Below are 19,320 nucleotides of genomic sequence, written 5' to 3'. Positions count from 1 at the left end.
TGGTACCATTCTGGTCAATATCCTCTTAACCTTCTCTGCTCTAAGGAGAACAACCCCAGCTTCTCCAGTCTCTCCACATCACTGAAGTCCCTCATCCCTGGTACCATTCTGGTCAATCTCCCCTTAACCTTCTCTGCTCTAAGGAGAACAACCCCAGCTTCTCCAGTCTCTCCACATCACTGAAGTCCCTCATCCCTGGTACCATTCTGGTCAATATCCTCTTAACCTTCTCTGCTCGAAGGAGAACAACCCCAGCTTCTCCAGTATCTCCACATCACTGAAGTCCCTCATCACTGGTACCATTCTGGTCAATCTCCTCTTAACCTTCACTGCTCTAAGGAGAACAATCCCAGCTTCTCCAGTCTCTCCACATCACTGAAGTCCCTCATCCCTGGTACCATTCTGGTCAATCTCCCCTTAACCTTCTCTGCTCTAAGGAGAACAATCCCAGCTTCTCCAGTCTCTCCACATCACTGAAGTCCCTCATCACTGGTACCATTCTGGTCAATCTCCCCTTAACCTTCTCTGCTCTAAGGAGAACAATCCCAGCTTCTCCAGTCTCTCCACATCACTGAAGTCCCTCATCACTGGTACCATTCTGGTCAATCTCCCCTTAACCTTCTCTGCTCTAAGGAGAACAACCCCAGCTTCTCCACTCTTTCCACATCACTGAAGTCCCTCATCCCTGGTACCATTCTGGTCAATCTCCCCTTAACTCTCTCTGCTCTAAGGAGAACAATCCCAGCTTCTCCAGTCTCTACACATCACTGAAGTCCCTCATCACTGGTACCATTCTGGTCAATCTCCCCTTAACCTTCTCTGCTCTAAGGAGAACAATCCCAGCTTCTCCAGTCTCTCCACATCACTGAAGTCCCTCATCACTGGTACCATTCTGGTCAATCTCCCCTTAACCTTCTCTGCTCTAAGGAGAACAATCCCAGCTTCTCCAGTCTCTCCACATCACTGAAGTCCCTCATCCCTGGTACCATTCTGGTCAATCTCCCCTTAACCTTCTCTGCTCTAAGGAGAACAATCCCAGCTTCTCCAGTCTCTCCACATCACTGAAGTCTCTCATCCCTGGTACCATTCTGGTCAATCTCCCCTTAACCTTCTCTGCTCTAAGGAGAACAACCCCAGCTTCTCCAGTCTCTCCACATCACTGAAGTCCCTCATCCCTGGTACCATTCTGGTCAATCTCCCCTTAACCTTCTCTGCTCTAAGGAGAACAACCCCAGCTTCTCCAGTCTCTCCGCATCACTGAAGTCCCTCATCCCTGGTACCATTCTGGTCGATCTCCCCTGAACCTTCTCTGCTCTAAGGAGAACAATCCCAGCTTCTCCAGTCTCTCCACATCATTGAAGTCCCTCATCCCTGGTACCATTCTGGTCAATCTCCCCTTAACCTTCTCTGCTCTAAGGAGAACAACCCCAGCTTCTCCACATCACTGAAGTCCCTCATCCCTGGTACCATTCTGGTCAATATCCTCTTAACCTTCTCTGCTCTAAGGAGAACAACCCCAGCTTCTCCAGTCTCTCCACATCACTGAAGTCCCTCATCCCTGGTACCATTCTGGTCAATCGCCCCTTAACCTTCTCTGCTCTAAGGAGAACAACCCCAGCTTCTCCAGTCTCTCCACATCACTGAAGTCCCTCATCCCTGGTACCATTCTGGTCAATATCCTCTTAACCTTCTCTGCTCGAAGGAGAACAACCCCAGCTTCTCCAGTATCTCCACATCACTGAAGACCCCCATCCCTGGTACCATTCTGGTCAATCTCCTCTGCACTCTCTCCAAGGTCTTGACATCCTTCCTAAAGTGCGGTGCCCAGAACTGGACACAATCCTCCAGCTGAGGTCTAACCAGTGATAAGAACATAAGAATTAGGAGCAGGAGTCGGCCATTCATCCCCTCGAGCCTGCTCTGCCATTCAATAAGATCATGGCTGATCTTCTACCTCATCTCCGCTTTCCTGCACTATCCCCATATCCCTTTATTCCCTTAATATTCAAAAATCTATTGATCTCTGTCTTGAATATACTCAACGACTGAGCCTCCACAGCCCTCTGAGGCAGAGAATTCCAAAGATTCACCGCCCTCTGAGTGAAGAAATTCCTCCCCATCTCAGTCCTAAATGGCCGACCCCTTATCCTGAGACTGTGACCCCTGGTTCTAGACTCCACAGCCCAGGAGAAACAACCTCTCAGCATCTACCCTGTCAATCCCTGTAAGAATTTTGTATGTTTCAATCAGATCACCTCTCATTCTTCTAAACTCTAGAGAATATAGGCCTAGTCTACTCAATCTCTCCTCATAGGACAATCCCCCCCATCCCAGGAACCAGTCTGGTGAACCTTCGCTGCACTCCCTCTGTGGCAAGTATATCCTTCCTTAGGTAAGGAAACCAAAACTTTTATGAAGGTTTAAAGAAAGAAAATAAAGACTTGCATTTATATAGCGCCTTTCACGACCACCAGAAGTCTCAATGCGCTTTACAGCCAATGAAGTACTTTTTGAAGTGTGGTCACTGTTGTAATGTGGGATACGCGGCAGCCAATTTGCGCACAGCAAGCTCCCACAAACAGCAATGTGATAAATGACCAGATCATCTATTTTTTTTTGTTATGTTGATTGAGGGATAAATATTGGCCCCAGGACACCGGGGAGAACTCCCCTGCTCTTAGTCATAGAGTCATAACGGCACAGAAGGAGGCCATTCGGCCCATCGAGTCCATGCCAGCTCTCTGTAGAGCAATCCAGTCAGTCGCATTCCCCCGCTCTATCCCCGTAGCCCTGCAAGTTTATTTCCCTCAAGTGCCTCTCCAGTCTCCCCTTGAAAACATTGAGTGTCTCCGCTTCCGCCACTTCCGTCGGCAACGAGTTCCAGGTCCTCACCACTCGCTGTGTAAAAAAGTTTTTCCTCACGTCCCCCCAGTATCTCTTGCCCAAAACCTTAAATCTGTGTCCCCTAGTCCTTGTACCATCAACTAGTGGGAACAGCCTTTCCCCGTCTAGCCTATCCAACCCGTCATAATCTTGTACACCTCGATCAAATCACCCCTCAACCTCCTTTGCTCTAATGGAAACAAAACCAGCTTCTCCAACCTGTCCTTGTAGCTAAGGTCCCCCATCCCCGGAACCATTCTGGTAAATCTCCTCTGCACCCTCTCGAGGGCCTTCACATCCTTCCTAAAGTGTGGTGACCAGAACTGGACGCAATACTCCAGTTGTGGCCTAACCAGCGCTTTATAAAGGTTCAGCATAACTCCTCTACTTTTGTACTCAATACCTCTATTTATGAAGCACAAGAGGTACGTTGGCCATGAAATAGTGCCATGGGATCTTTTACGTCCACCTGAGAGAGCAGGTGGATGGAACTTCTTTGCTTTTGCACTCTGTGCTTCTACTTATGAAGCCCAGGATCCCGCATGCTTGTTTTGAAACAGCCTCATCGCCTTGTCCTGGCACCTGTGTATCTGAACCCCCCCCAGGTCTCTCTGTTCCCGCACATCTAAAATGGCACCGTTTCGGTGATATCGCCTCCTTATTCTTACTCAGAGAACGCGTCACCCTGACCCAAACTTGCATAATTTTCAACACTTCTATTATCACTGAATCCCCCACCATCAACATCCTGGGGGTCACCATTGACCAGAAACTTAACTGGATCAGCCACATAAATACTGTGGCAACAAGAGCAGGTCAGAGGCTGGGTATTCTGTGGCGAGTGTCTCACCTCCTGACTCCCCAAAGTCTTTCCACCATAAGAACATAAGAAATAGGAGCAGGAGTAGGCCAATCGGCCCCTCGAGCCTGCTCCGCCATTCAATAAGATCATGGCTGATCTGATCCGAACCGCCAATCCACTATCACAGAACCGTCTCCTGAATCTAACAGAATTAGACACACGAAATAGGAGCAGGATCAGGCTACACGGCCCCTGGGCCCGCTCCGCTACCCACAGGGCCATGACCGATCCGAACCTAGACTCATGTCCAAATTCCTGCCCGCTCCCCGTAACCCTTAATTACCTTTACTTCTAGGAAACTGTCTATTTCTGTTTTAAATTTATGTAATGATGTAGCTTCTACAGCTTTTTGGGGCAGCATATTCCATGGACCTACCACCCTCTGAGTGAAGTAGTTCCTCCTCATCTCAGTTTTGAAAGAGCAGCCCCTTATTCTAAGACTATGCCCCCTAGTTCTAGTTTCACCCATCATCGGGAACATCTTCCCCGCATCCACCCGATCCAACCCCTTCACAATCTTATATGTTTCAATAAGATCGCCTCTCATTCTTCTGAACTCCAATGAGTAGAGTCCCATCTACAAGGCACAAGTCAGGAGTGTGATGGAATACTCTCCACTTGCCTGGATGAGTTGCAGCTCCAACAACACTCGAGAAGCTCGACACCATCCAGGACAAAGCAGCCCGCTTGATTGGCACCCCATCCACCACCTTAAACATTCACTCCCTCCACCACCGGCGCACCGTGGCTGCAGTGTGTACCATCTACAAGATGCACTGCAGCAACTCGCCAAGGCTTCTTCGGCAGCACCTCCCAAACCCGCGACCTCTTCCACCTAGAAGGACAAGGGCAGCAGGCGCATGGGAACACCACCACCTCCAAGTTCCCCTCCAAGTCACACACACCGTCCTGACTTGGAAATATATCGGCCGTTCCTTCATCGTCGCTGGGTCAAAATCCTGGCACAAGGATGTCTTGCTGCAGTTGTACAGGGCCTTGGTGAGACCACACCTTGAGTATTGTGTGCAGTTTTGGTCGTCTTATCTGAGAAAGGATGTTCTTGCCATGGAGGGAGTGCAGCGAAGATTCACCAGGCTGATACCTGGGATGGCAGGAATGACGTATGAGGAGAGATTGGGTCGATTGGGCTTATACTCACTGGAGTTTAGAAGAATGAGAGGGGATCTCATTGAAACTTATAAAATTCTAACAGGACTAGACAGACTAGATGCAGGAAGGATGTTCCCGATGGTCGGGGAGTCCAGAACCAGGGGTCACAGTCTAAAGATAAAGGGGTAAGCCATTTAGGACTGAGATGAGGAGGAATTTCTTCACCCAGAGAGTGGTGAACCTGTGGAATTCTCTACCACAGAAGGCAGTAGAGGCCAATTCATTGAATATATTCAAGAAGGAGTTGGATATATTTCTTAAGGCTAAAGGGATCAAGGGATATGGGGAGAAGGCAGGGACAGGGTACTAAATTTGGATGATCAGCCATGATCGCATTGAATGGCGGAGCAGGCTCGAGGGGCCGAATGGCCTACTCCTGCTCCTATCTTCTATGTAACTCCCTCCCTAACAGCACTGTGGGAGCACCTTCACCACACGGGACTGCAGCGGTTCAAGGTGGCGGCTCACCACCACCTTCTCGAGGGGCGATTAGGGATGGCCAATAAATGTTGGCCTTGCCAGCGAGGCCCACATCCCATAAGTGAATTTTTTAAAAATTGGCCCGTAAATTGTGCTGCTGCAATGGAACTAAGCCCAGTGCTTTAAGGCTTTTCTGTATATTTGTATTCCCTTACATGAGACAGCGCCCCTGTGTTGTATGAAAACCTCAATACTGGTACACTATCCCTTATCCGATAGCCTTGGGACCAGCTGAGTTTCGGTTTTCGGAATTTTTCGGATTTCAGAAGGTATTATTGTAAGACTGGGAAATTTGTATTTAATATAAATTTTTAAAGTTCAGGCTACCTCTTGCGACTGTTCCGTGTCTCATTCCCCTTCCTGCTTCTCTGGAAAGCCAGATGTCGGCTGACTCCTACTAAGCTGGCCCGCAAATCAGGTCGGGGGTTGGGTCGGGTGGGGGGGGGGGGGGGGGGGGAAGAAAAGAATATCGGACGGGTCGGGTGCGGGGGTGGGGGTGTGAGAAAAGAATATCGGATGGGCCGCGGTTCGGGTCGGGTCGGGGGGGTGGGGAGAGAGAAAAGAATATCGGACAGGCCGTGGTTCGGGTCGGGTCGTGGGGTGGGTGGGAGAAAAGAATATCGGACAGGCCGCGGTTCGGGTCGGGTCGTGGGGTGGGTGGGAGAAAAGAATATCGGACGGGCCGCTGTATTGTTGGGTTCACTCTCCCGGTACCTCCTTCACACTGCCCGGCTCGGCCTGCAATCTCCTACCCAGGAGGGAACTCTGTGACCCTCTGCCCTGCTCAGCGTAAGTCGTGCGCCACTCTGGTCATGTCGTGCGCCACTCTGGTCATGTCGTGCGCACGACTTAACGCTGAACGAAAAAACTTTCGGTTTTTAGAGGTTTTCGGAAGTTCGGATAGTCTACCTATACCTAACTTCACAAGCGGCAATCCAAACTGTATACGCCTTAACAAAAAAAAGACAAAAACACACATTAAATGATAGAGAGAAGAATGCAACTGAATAATTTATTTGCTGCAGATAAAAGGATATCAGTTGTCAGACAGGGCTTAATGTTTCAACTTTGAAGGATGTTTATCCAGTCGTTGCTTGTGATGGATTGTATTTATTAGATGATTTAAGAAATGACGGTCTTCCAACAGGTACAGAAATAGTTGCAACAAAAGCTATTCATCCCTGGTGCCCAGGTAAACCAGGCCAAAAATAAACCCCTCCTGTTTAGGAGTCACGCACGATCGCACCCAGTCATATAGACAACATAAGAAATAGGCGCGGGAGTCGGCCATTCGGCCTCTCGAGCCTGCTCCGCCATTCAATAAGATCATGGCTGATCTGATCCTGGCCTCAACTCCACTTCCTTGCCCGCTCCCCATAACCCTCGACTCCCTTGTCGTTCAAAAATCTGTCTATCTCCACCTTCAATGACCCAGCCTCCACAGCTCTCTGGGGAAGAGAATTCCAAAGATTCACGACCCTCTGAGAGAAGAAATTCCTCCTCATTTCCGATTTAAAAGGGCGCCCCCTTATTCTGAAACTATGCCCCCTAGTTCTAGATGCCCCCACGAGGGGAAACATCCTCTCTGCATCTACCCTGTCGAGCCCCTTCAGAATCTTATGGCCTAGAAAGTCGGTGGGCTGTGCCACCACTTAGCGCCCAAAGAGGGCACTTAGTGGGTTTAGCCCCACTGGCCATGCCTCCCGTGAAATTTAGCGGGGCGCTAATGGCGGCGCTAGCCATTAGCGCTGCGCCGCCACCGATGACGTCATCGGTGTGCGCAGCGCCCCGATCACAAAATTTGGTAGCGCCCCCTGCTGTAACACCGGTCGCAATTTGCGACCGGTTCAGGGGGGCCTACCTGCGGCGGTAGAGGCGCTGAGCGGCCATTTTTTTTTGCTGGCCGCCTGCCAGCACCTCTTTGCGCAGCCCTCCTGAGCGCCCCCCCCCCGCCCGCATTGTGCCGGCTGTCTCCCAAGAGCCCGGCCCTTCTCCTCGGTGCCGGGCTCTTTGGCCGGCACTCGCGATCTTAGATTGCGCTGCAGCAGGCCCCTCCCCTTTAAGAAGGGGAGGAAGGCCTGCAGTACCGCAGCGCGCCGTGCCGCAGTGTGTGGCGCTGTGGCACGTTGCGCTGCGAACTTCAGTTGCAGTGCCCTAAGACGGATGTGGGGCACCTCGAGTAGTGCTGCGCTTCCGTTTGGGGCGCTCAAACTGAATTTCCGGCGGGCGCTCGCGACTTCTTCCGGGGGCGGTACTTCCGGCGCCCTGGCGAGACCGAATTTCTAGGCCTATATGTTTCAATAAGACCACCTCTCATTCTTCTAAACTCCAATAAGTATAGGCCCAATCTGCTCAACCTTTCGTCATAAGACAACCCCTTCATCCCAGGAATCAACCGAGTGAACCTTCTCTGAACTGCCTCCAATGCAAGTATATCCTTCCTTAAATACGGAGACCAAAACTGTACGCAGTACTCCAGGTGTGGTCTCACCAATGCCCTGTACAGTTGTAGCAAGACTTCCCTACTTTTATACGCTATTCCCCTTGAAATAAATGCCAACATTCCATTTGCCTTCCTAATTACTTGCCGCACCTGCGTGCTAACATTTTGTGTTTCATGTACGAGGACACCCAGATCCCTCTGTACCGCCGCATTCTGTAGTCTCTCTCCATTTAAACAACATCTCCAGAACCTTGGGAAGAAGCATCACCATCGCCGAATCCCCCACCATCAACATCCTGGGGATCACCATTGACCAGAAACTTAACTGGACCAGCCACATAAATACTGTGGCAACAAGAGCAGGTCAGAGGCTGGGTATTCTGCAGCGAGTGTCTCACCTCCTGACTCCCCAAAGCCTTTCCACCATCTACAAGGCACAAGGAGTGTTTTTTTAAATTTGTTTATGGGGATGTGGTCGTCGCTGGCAAGGCCCAGCATTTATTGTCCATCCCTAATTGCCCCTTGAGAAGGTGGTGGTGAGCCGCCTTCTTGAACCGCTGCAGTCCGTGTGGTGAAGGTGCTCCCACAGCGCTGTTAGGGAGGGAGTTCCGGGATTTTGACCCAGCGACGATGAAGGATCGGCCGAGATATTTCCAAGTCAGGATGGTGTGTGACTCGGAGGGGAACTTGGAGGTGGTGGTGTTCCCGTGCGCCTGCTGCCCTTGTCCTTCTAGTTGGAAGAGGTCGCGGGTTTGGGAGGTGCTGCCGAAGAAGCCTTGGCGAGTTGCTGCAGTGCATCTTGTAGATGGTCCACACTGCAGCCACGGTGCGCCGGTGGTGGAGGGAGTGAATGTTTAAGGTGGTGGATAGGGTGCCAATCAAGTGGGCTGCTTTGTCCTATGATGGAATACTCTCCACTTGCCTGGATGAGTGCAGCTCCAACAACACTCAAGAAGCTCGACACCATCCAGGACAAAGCAGCACTCTTGATTGGCACCCCATCCACCACCTTAAACATTCACTCCCTCCACCACCGGTGCACCGTGGCTGCAGTGTGGACCATCTACAAGATGCACTGCAGCAACTCGCCAAGGCTTCTTCGGCAGCACCTCCCAAACCCGCGACCTCGTCCACCTAGAAGGACAAGGGCAGCAGGCGCATGGGAACACCGCCACCTCCAAGTTCCCCTCCAAGTCACACACACACCATCCTGACTTGGAAATATATCGGCCGTTCCTTCATCGTCGCTGGGCCAAAATCCTGGAACTCCCTCCCTAACAGCGCTGTGGGAGCACCTTCACCGCAAGGGACTGCAGCGGTTCAAGAAGGCGGCTCACCACCACCTTCTGAAGGGCAACTAGGGATGGGCGATAAATGCTGGCCTTACCCAAAGCCCATAGAAAAACAAATTAAAAAGAGTCGGGTCAACTTGATCCAGAAACTGGCCGGATCCACACGGGGAGCAGACGCTCAAACCCTCCGTATGGCAGCACTCGCCCTGGTGTACTCTACAGTGGAGTACTGCTCTCCGGCATGGCTATCGAGTCCGCACGTCAAATCCGTTGATGTCCAGCTCAATTCTCCTATGAGAATTATCACCGGGAGGCTTTTGTCGACACCAACACCATGGCTGCCCGTGCTTGCAAACATCGCACTGCCACACCTACTCCGTGAATATGCAGTCTCCAGAGAATACAACCGCTACACCAGCAAAGACACGCCGATCCAGGCCGACTTGAACAACCCACCACCAACCCGTCTTAAATCTAGGTGGCCATTTTGGATCATCGCCAGAGCCCTTCAGCGATCTCCCCTCAGCCTTGATGACCGACAGCAAAATGCTTGGAAGAACTGCGACATACAGAGTGGATTCCTTATGGAGGAGCCCACAGTGCAACCTGAAGGATCAAACCTTCCACGCAGACAGCGGACAATACTGTGGTGGTTGATACTGAAGAAGGAAGCTGAAGACTGCAGGAAGATATCAATAAATTGGTCAGGTGGGCAGAACAGTGGCAAATGGATTTCAATCCGGAGAAGTGTGAGGTAATGCATTTGGGGAGGGCTAACAAGGAAAGGGAATACACATTAAATGGTAGGACACTGAGTAGTGTAGAGGAACAAAGGGACCTTGGAGTGCATGTCCACAGATCCCTGAAGGTAGCAGGACAGGTAGATAAGGTGGTTAAAAAGGCATACGGAATACTTTCCTTTATTAGCTGTGGCATAGAATACAAGAGCAGGGGGGTTATGCTTGGACTGTATAAAACACTAGTTAGGCCTCAGCTAGAGCACTGCGTGCAGTTCTGGTCACCACATTACAGGAAGGATGTGATTGCACTAGAGAGGGTGCAGAGGAGATTTACAAGGATGTTACTGGGAGTAGAGAATCTTAGCTATGAGGAAAGACTGGATAGGCTGGGTCTGTTTTCCTTGGAACAGAGGACGCTGAGGGGAGACCTTATTGAGGTGTATAAAATTATGAGGGGCCTGGATAAAGTGGATAGAAAGGACCTATTTCCCTTAGCAGAGGGGTCAAAAACCAGGGGGCACAGATTTAAAGTAATTGGGGGAAGGTTTAGAGGGGATTTGAGGGGAAATGTCTTCACCCAGAGGGTTGTGGGGGTCTGGAACTCACTGCCTGAAAGGGTGGTAGAGGCAGGAACCCGAACCACATTTAAAAAGTACTTGGATGTGCACCTGGGATGCTCTAACCTGCAGGGCTACGGACCGAGAGCTGGGAAGTGGGATTAGGCCGGAGAGCTCTTTGTTGGCCGGCGCGGACACGATGGGCCGAAATGGCCTCCTCCCGTGCTGTAACTTTCTATTCTGTGACAACAAACCACCGCCTCAGAACCGGTCACGGTAGATGCTGCCAACCTTCTCCGTAGATGGAAGAGTAAAGCATCCCCATCATGTGACTGTGGAGCTCCTGACCAGACCCTGGAGCACATCAGTGAGCACGGCCCTCAGAGGAAAGTCACAGGCAGCCTACAGGATATCCACACTGTTACACCAGAGGCTTTGGCCTGGATATCGGACTTAGATATTGACATTTGATTTGCCTGGCTATTACCATACGAAAGCAGCAGCAGCTTTGCTATGGGTGGTGCAGAGTCCCATTAAAATGTAAATGTATGAAATTGGAAGCATAGAAACATAGAAGATAGGAGCAGGAGTCGGCCATTCGGCCCCTCGAGCCTGCTCCGCCATTCAATGAGATCATGGCTGATCATCCAAATTCAGTACCCTGTCCCTGCTTTCTCCCCATATCCCTTGATCCCTTTAGCATTAAGAAATATATCCAACTCTTTTTGAATATATTTAATGAATTGGCCTCCACTGCCCTCTGTGGCAGAGAATTCCACAGGTTCACCACTCTCTGGGTGAAGAAATTCCTCCTCATTTCAGTCCTAAATGGCTTACCCCTTATCCTTAGACTGTGACCCCTGGTTCTGGACTCCCCACCATCAGAAACATCCTTCCTGCATCTAGTCTGTCCAGGCCTGACAGAATATTATAGGTTTCGATGAGATCCCCTCTCATTCTTCTAAACTCCAGTGAGTATAAGCCAAATCGACACAATCTCTCCTCATACGTCATTCCTGCCATCCCAGGTATCAGCCTGGTGAATCTTCACTGCACTCCCTCCATGGCAAGAACGTCCTTCCTCAGGTAAGGCGACCAAAATTGCACACAACACTCAAGGTGTGGTCTCACCAAGGCCCTGTACAACTGTAGCAAGACATCCTTGTTCCTGTACTCAAACCCTCTTGCTACGAAGGCCAACATACCATTTGCCTTCTTAACCGCCTGCTGCATCTGCATGCTTACCTTCAGCGACTGGTGCACAAGAACACCCAGGTCTCTTTGCACTTCAACTTCTCCCAATCTATTGCCATTCAAATAATAATCTGCCTTCCTGTTTTTGCCACCAAAGTGGATAACCTCACATTTATCCACATTATAGTGCATTTGCCATGTTTCTGCCCAATCACCCAACCTGTCCAAATCGTACTGGAGTTTCACGACATCCTCCTCACAGCTTACCCTCCCACCCAGCTTTGTGTCGTCTGCAAATTTGGAGATATTACATCCAATTCCCTCGCCCAGATCATTAATATATATTATGAACAGCTGGGGTCCTAGGACCGATCCTTGCGGTACCCCACTAGTCACTGCCTGCCACTCGGAAAATGACCCGTTTATTCCAACTCTTTGCTTTCTGTCCGCCAACTAGTTCTCTGTCCAAGTCAATACCTTGCCCCCAATCCCATGTGCCTTAATTTTGCATGCTAATCTCTTATGTGGGACCTTATTGAAAGCCTTCTGAAAGTCCAAATACACCACATCCACTGGTTCTCCCTTATCTATTTTACCAGTTACATCCTCAAAAAATTCCAGTAGATTAGTCAAGCATGATTTACCTTTTGTAAATCCATGTTGACTTTGTCCGATCCTGTCACTGCTTTCCAAGTGCTCTGCTATTACATCTTTTATAATGGACTCTAGCATTTTCCCCACTACCGATGTCAGGCTTACCGGTCTATAATTCCCCGTTTTTTCTCTGCCACCTTTTTTGAATAGTAGGGTAACATTAGCTACCCTCCAATCCATGGGAACTGTTCCAGAGTCTAGAGTTCTGGAAGATGACCAGCAATGCATCTACTATTTCTAGGGCCACTTCCTTAAGTACCCTGGGATGTAGACCATCAGGCCCTGGGGATTTATCGGCCTTCAGTCCCATCAATTTTCCTAACACCATTTCCCTACAAATACTGATTTCTTTCAGTTCCACCCTTTCATCAGGCCCTATGTTCCCCGGCATCTCTGGGAGGTTATTTGTGTCCTCCTTTGTGAAGACAGAACCAAAGTATGTATTTAGTTGGTCTGCCATTTCTTTGTTTCCCATTATAAATTCCCCTGATTCTGACTGCAAGGGACCCACGCTTGACTTCACCAATCTTTTTCTCTTCACATATCTATAAAAGCTTTTACAGTCAGTTTTTATGTTCCCTGAAAGCTTACTCTCATATTCTATTTTCCCTTTCTTAATTTATCCCTTTGCCCTCCTTTGTTGAATCCTAAACTGCTCCCAATCCTCAGGATTATTGCTTTTTCTGGCCAATTTATATGTCCTCTCTTTGGATCTTATAATCTCTAATTTCCCTTGTTAGCCACGGTTGAGTCACCTTTTTTGTTTTATTTTTATGCCAAACTGGGATGAACAAATTCTGTAGCTCATCCATTCGGTCTTTGAATGTTTGCCATTGCCTATCCACCGTCAACCCTTTGAGTGCCATTCCCCAATCAATCCTACCCAACTCGCTCCTCAGACCATCATAGTTTCCTTTATTTAAATTGAGGACCCTAGTCTCCGAGTCAACTACTTCATTCTCCATCTTAATGAAGAATTCGATCATATTATGATCGCTCCGACCCAAGGGGCTGCGTACAACAAGATTGCAATCATAGAAACATAGGTGGGAGCAGGAGTAGCCCATTCGGCCCCTCAAGCCTGCTCCGCCATTCAATGAGATCATGGCTGATCATCCAAATTCAGTACCCTGTCCCTGCCTTCTCCCCATATCCCTTGATCCCTTTAGCCTTAAGAAATATATCTAACTCCTTCTTTATTGAATTGGCCTCAACTGCCTTGTGTGGTAGAGAATTCCACAGGTTCACCACTCTCTGGGTGAAGAAATTCCTCTTTATCCCTGTCCTAAATGGCTTACCCCTTATCCTTAGTCTGTGACCCCTGGTTCTGGACTCCCCCGCCATCGGGAACATCCTTCCTGCATCTAGTCTGTCTAGTCCTGTTAGAATTTTATAAGTTTCAATGAGATCCCCTCTCATTCTTCTAAACTCCAGCGAATATAAGCCCAATCAACCCAATCTCCCCATATACGTCATTCCTGCCATCCCAGGTATCAGCCTGGTGAATCTTCGTTGCACCCCCTCCATGGCAAGAACATCCTTCCTCAGATAAGACGACCAAAACTGCACACAATACTCAAGGTGTGGTCTCACCAAGGCCCTGTACAACTGCAGCAAGACAACCTTGTTCCTGTACTCGAATCCTCTCGCTACGAAGGCCAACATACCATTTGCCTTCTTAACCGCCTGCTGCACCTGCATGCTTACCTTCAGCGACTGGTGCACAAGGACACCCAGGTCTCGTTGCACTTCCCCTTCTCCCAATCTATTGTCGTTCAGATAATAATCTGCCTTCCTGTTTTTGCCACCAAAGTGGATAACCTCGCATTTATCCACATTATACTTGCATCCGCCATACATCTGCCCAATCACCCAACCTGTCCAAATCATACTGGAGTTTCTCGGCATCCTCCTCACAGCACAAACGCCCGCCCAGCTTCCCGGTTATTGAAATGAACCCCAGGGATCAGGTTGCACATCCTTGGTGGCAAAAACAGGAAGGCAGATTATTATCTGAACGCCAATAGATTGGGAGAAGGGGAAGTGCAACGAGACCTGGGTGTCCTTGTGCACCAGTCGCTGAAGGTAAGCATGCAGGTGCAGCAGGCGGTTAAGAAGGCAAATGGTATGTTGGCCTTCGTAGCGAGAGGGTTCGAGTACAGGAGCAAGAATGTCTTGCTGCAGCTGTACAGGGCCTTGGTGAGACCACACCTTGAGTATTGGGTGCAGTTTTGGTCGCCTTATCCGAGGAAGGATGTTCTTACCATGGAGGGAGTCCAGCGAAGATTCACCAGACTGATACCTGGGATGTGAGGAATGACGCACGAAGAGAGATTGGGTCGATTAGGGCATCTCACCATGGCGTCATTCCGCCACCCTCACGGCTGAGCAGAATGGCACACCCCCGCCCCCCCGGGCAAGATTCTCTTCGATATGCCGGCGATGGTAAAAGTGAGCACAAAAGAGTTGAGGAACAGCAGCAGATTGACAAGGATTTGGACCTTTGAAGATAGATGCCAATGCGGTCACCTGTTTCTTTGCAGAAACTGTGGTTTGGGCCATTTTGAACAAAGTGTGCCACATCCAAAAAATAAACATACCCTTGCCGAGGTTGGCACCGAATCCTGACTGCGGCAGGTTTCACACAGGCAGTCATGTCGGATTCCCGCTGCGTGTTAAGTCTGTGGAATAGTAGAAAGTATCACACTAAATAAACCAGCACTTGTGCAGGCTAAAACAGCTACTTCCATTTATCTACACCCAACGAATATACGGAAGCAAAGATATTCAGATTATACTAGAAATTACAAGGCAGTATTTTAAAATACACGTAATGGAGGGACCACTCAAAATCAGCATCCCCCTCAGTACTTTCTTTTGTTGAAAGAATAAAATCACTGTATCCATTTGGTAACGTGTTTCGCAAAACTTATACTAGACAAACGCTCTCAGAATTCATTGCCCTGCTGAAAATCCTCCTTCGGATAGTGAATAGGTTTCATTACAAGCTCCTTCTACATCCTTTAGTTCCTTGGAAGGAGTGACTCCATCGGCGGACAAATCCATTTAACAATCTCAGCATCTTCAGTGTGCACACAGCCGACACCTTGGTTACGTGGCACAATACCTGAAGGCCCCATAAGCAGCAACCAGCCATTTCACGCACGACATCAATGAGGGATCACACCGCTGTCCGACATCAAACTAAACTCCAGGTAGACCAATGTTTTTGGGGGGGGGCTGTTGTTTCATACTCAAGTCCGTGAGCCGGGACTGCAGTCACACCCTTAAGCCCCGCTGAAATCAATGGGTAACACTGTAATGGCTGTCTCTTCACCCCCCCCACAGACCTTCCCTTTTGTTCTTTCATTCCCCTCCCCCATTTCCCAGCCCCCAGAGCTTGCTTTTTGATCTGTTTCATTTCCTGCTTTTTTCTCAGTTCTGACGAAGGGTTTCGACCGGAAACATTGACTCTGTTTCTCTCTCCACGGATGTTGCCCTGGCCTGCCGAGTTTTTCCAGCCTTTTCTGTTGTTATTTCGGATTTCCAGCATCCGCAGTACAGGAAACTCTTGTTGAAACGGCACCTAAATATCCGGAATTCTCTGTTAACCGGCAAAATTCTCGCTCCGAAAACAACGCCTCAATAACCGGCAATGTTGCCGAGTCCGAGTCTTCCGCGGTGGTCGAGTTAGTCAGTGGGGGGTAGTTCTCCAAACTGCCAGTACTTGGCTTCTTGGCGCTGTCGGGAGTCGGAACACTTCAATACCCCTGTAACAGGAGTCGGACTCTCCCGCGCTGCCGGTAGTCTCTTCCGATCCGCCATTTTACAGGGGTACTGTGTGTCTCCCACGCTGCTGGTAGTCATTGCATTGCATTACCCTCAACTGGCAGTACTGTACTTAATCAAGCATCTTCCACCATCCATTTAACACAACATTCTGTAGGTGAGTACCCAATTACTGTATACTGCACATTTCTTGATTGTTAAATTTTTCTTTGTTAAAAATAGCCTTGGTAGATAACCCTCTCCGTCGTCCGGAATTTTTGATCAACCGGCACCATCCCGGTCCTGTCGGTGCTGGATACCAAAGAGTTTCCTGTATTTTGCTCCTGCCTCCTGTTCTTATTTTCGCCAGAGGTGGGGCTGTTGTCCTGGGGTGGGGGGGGGGGGCGAATATTCTCACTTTGCCCACAGGTGGCGGTGTTTCCGTTCTCAGCCTGTGACACCAAACACAGGCGCGAAGACCGACCAGTTCATCCAACTAGGAGCAACGCCACGGGAGATTCCGGCCGGTCCCAGAGGGCCCGCCAGCAAGATGCGGACGAGTTTGGCCAGCTCCTTGGGGGGAGGGTTGGGGGGGGGGGGGGGGGGGGTAAAACGAGCTTCATAAGCATGGGCCGCCTCAAAAAGAAATGAGTCACGATGGCAGTGATAGTCAGCCAGCTCCAGGTCCTCCAGCCCACAATCCAGGCCGGCACTCCCGGGTGCAGTACCGAGGGAAGGGGGGTTGGGGCCGCTGCGTTGTCCTTCAGATGAGACGTGAAGCCCTCTTGGGTGGATGGTAAAGATCCCGCGGTCACGATTCAAAGAGCGGCGGGAGTTCCTGCCCCGGTGTCAACCTCCCTGCCTCAGTCAACGCTCAAAACAGGACGATCTGGTCGTTTAGCTTTCTGGGAGCTTGCTGTGCGCAGATTGACGTTTTTTTGCAACGGTGACCGCACTTCAACAAAAAAAAGGATTTGGTCGGCCATGAAGTGCGTCGGGACGTCCCGAGATGGTGAAAGGCGTCGGAGAGATGCCAGTCCGTTTCTTTCTATCGCAGCGTGACGAGGGAGGGAGTCCGCCAACCCTCGGCCGGGGCCTTCTCCCGCCGGGCGTCCCTAGGGAGCGTGGGTTCGCTGGTGCACCCGGAGCCCGTTGGAGGTGCAGAATCGCTTGGTGCACCGGCTGCACTCGAAGGGCTTCTCCCCCGTGTGGACTCGCAAGTGGGCGTCCAGCAGGCTGGGCCAGCGGAAACGCTTGCCGCACACCGTGCAGCCAAAGCCGTAGCTCTCCCTGGCGGCGGCGCGGCCCGCACCGGCCACTCCCGTCTCCGTCTCCTTGGCGCGCCGTTTCTTTCCGCTTTTTGCCTCGTCTCCATCTGCTCCCCCCCCGCCCAAAATAAAAACAAGCAAAAACAGATCAGCCGCCAACAAGTTGCATTTAGACGCACAGTTCTTAGCTGCAAATATCCCCTTCGCCCGGTATACCTCAAACTTTGCCCCCAATGTCAGTGTAGCTCCAAATATTTCACATCCCATCCTCCGGGGGGCGCTGGATTTCCGGCTGAAAATGTATTAAATTCGTCCAACTAATAAATTAACTGAGATTGCCTCATCTTTCGATTAGGCACTTTACAGCCTTCAGGACTCAACATAGAGTTCAACAATTTCAGACCATAGCCCCGGCCCCTATCATATATATATTTTTATCCACACTTTTTGTTTCGCCTTCTGTTCTTCTCTCCCACAGGGCAGCTGTCTTTCATTCTGCCAGCGCAATTTACACTCCATCTCGAGCCATCCTTTGTTTCTTAACCTGTCCCATTACCATCTCCTCCCGCCTTGAATGTCTCTCAATGTCTCTTAACCTCTCCTGCCTTCTATCCTATCACAGACCTTCCCTTTTGTTCTTTCCTCCCCTCCCCCCTTTCCCAGCCCCTACACTTGCTTAAAAATCTGTTCCATTTCCTGCTTTTTTTCCAGTTCTGACGAAAGGTCATCGACCTGAAACGTTAACTCTGTTTCTCTCTCTCTTCACAGATGCTGCCTGACCTGCTGAGTATCTCCAGCATTTTCTGTTTTTACTTCAATTTCCAGCACCTGCAGTATTTTCTTTTTGACTGATCCAATACTTACGTGGAATCAGAGAGTGATACAGCACAGGAGGAGGCCGTTTGGCCCATCGTGCCTGTGCCGGCTCTTTGAACGAGCTCTCCAATTAGTCCCACTCCCCCCCTGCTCTTTCCCCACAGCCCTGCACATTTTTCCCCTTCAAGTATTTCTCCAATTCCCCCTTTTGAAAGTTACTATTGAATCTGCTCCCACCGCCCATTAAGGCAGCGCGTTCCAGATCACAACAACTCGCTGCGTAAAAAACATTCTCCTCATCTCCCCTCTGGTTCTTTTACCGATTATCTTCAATCTGTGTCCGCTGGTTACCGACCCTCCTGCCACTGGAAACAGTTTTTCCCGATCTACTCTCTCAAAAAACCCTCACAATTTTGAACACCTCAATCAAATCTCCTCTCAACCTTCTCTGCTCTAAGGAGAACAATCCCAGCTTCTCCAGTCTCTCCACATCACTGAAGACCCTCATCCCTGGTACCATTCTGGTCACTCTCCCCTTAACCTTCTCTGCTCGAAGGAGAACAATCCCAGCTTCTCCAGTCTCTCCACATCACTGAAGTCCCTCATCCCTGGTACCATTCTGGTCAATCTCCCCTTAACCTTCTCTGCTCTAAGGAGAACAACCCCAGCTTCTCCAGTCTCTCTTTATAAAGTCAAGGATCCCCGATGCAATTTTAACAGTCTTCTCAATTTGTCCTGCCACTTCAAAAAATTAAAACATGTCACTGTTTTACGGAGAGGGATAGAGAGAGCGCGCGAGGCAGAGAGCGAGCGCGCGCGAGGCAGAGAGCGAGCGAGGCAGAGAGAGAGAGAGAGCGAGGGAGCGCGAGCGGGACAGAGCGCGAGCGGGACAGAGAGCGAGCGGGACAGAGCGCGAGCGGGACAGAGAGCGAGCGGGACAGAGAGCGAGCGGGACAGAGAGCGAGCGGGACAGAGAGCGAGCGGGACAGAGAGCGAGCGGGACAGAGAGCGAGAGCGGGACAGAGAGCGAGAGCGGGACAGAGAGCGAGAGCGGGACAGAGAGCGAGAGCGAGACAGAGAGCGAGAGCGAGAGCGAGAGCGAGACAGAGAGAGAGAGCGAGAGCGAGAGCGAGAGCGAGAGCGAGAGCGAGAGCAAGACAGAGAGGACATAAAAAACCTGCAAGGGGACATAG

General features: G+C 50.2%; 1 protein-coding gene across 1 annotated transcript in view; it reads right to left on the bottom strand.

Annotated features, from left to right (window-relative positions):
* Positions 1–15,674: 15,674 nt before the first annotated feature.
* LOC147086867 (uncharacterized) overlaps positions 15,675–19,320 on the bottom strand; it is a 14,111-nt gene continuing 10,465 nt past the window's right edge. Inside the window, exon 2 of the mRNA XM_085979070.1 lies at positions 15,675–17,418. Coding sequence (XP_085835196.1) covers positions 17,159–17,418 — 260 coding nt within the window. The 3' untranslated portion in view covers positions 15,675–17,158. The remainder of the gene's footprint in view (positions 17,419–19,320) is intronic.

This window comes from Somniosus microcephalus, unplaced genomic scaffold, assembly GCF_052327205.1.
Source record: "Somniosus microcephalus isolate GS21.2 unplaced genomic scaffold, FLI_Smic_1.0 unresolved_chr7, whole genome shotgun sequence".
Taxonomy (NCBI): domain Eukaryota; kingdom Metazoa; phylum Chordata; class Chondrichthyes; order Squaliformes; family Somniosidae; genus Somniosus; species Somniosus microcephalus.
This window is presented reverse-complemented; position numbering and strand designations above follow the sequence as displayed.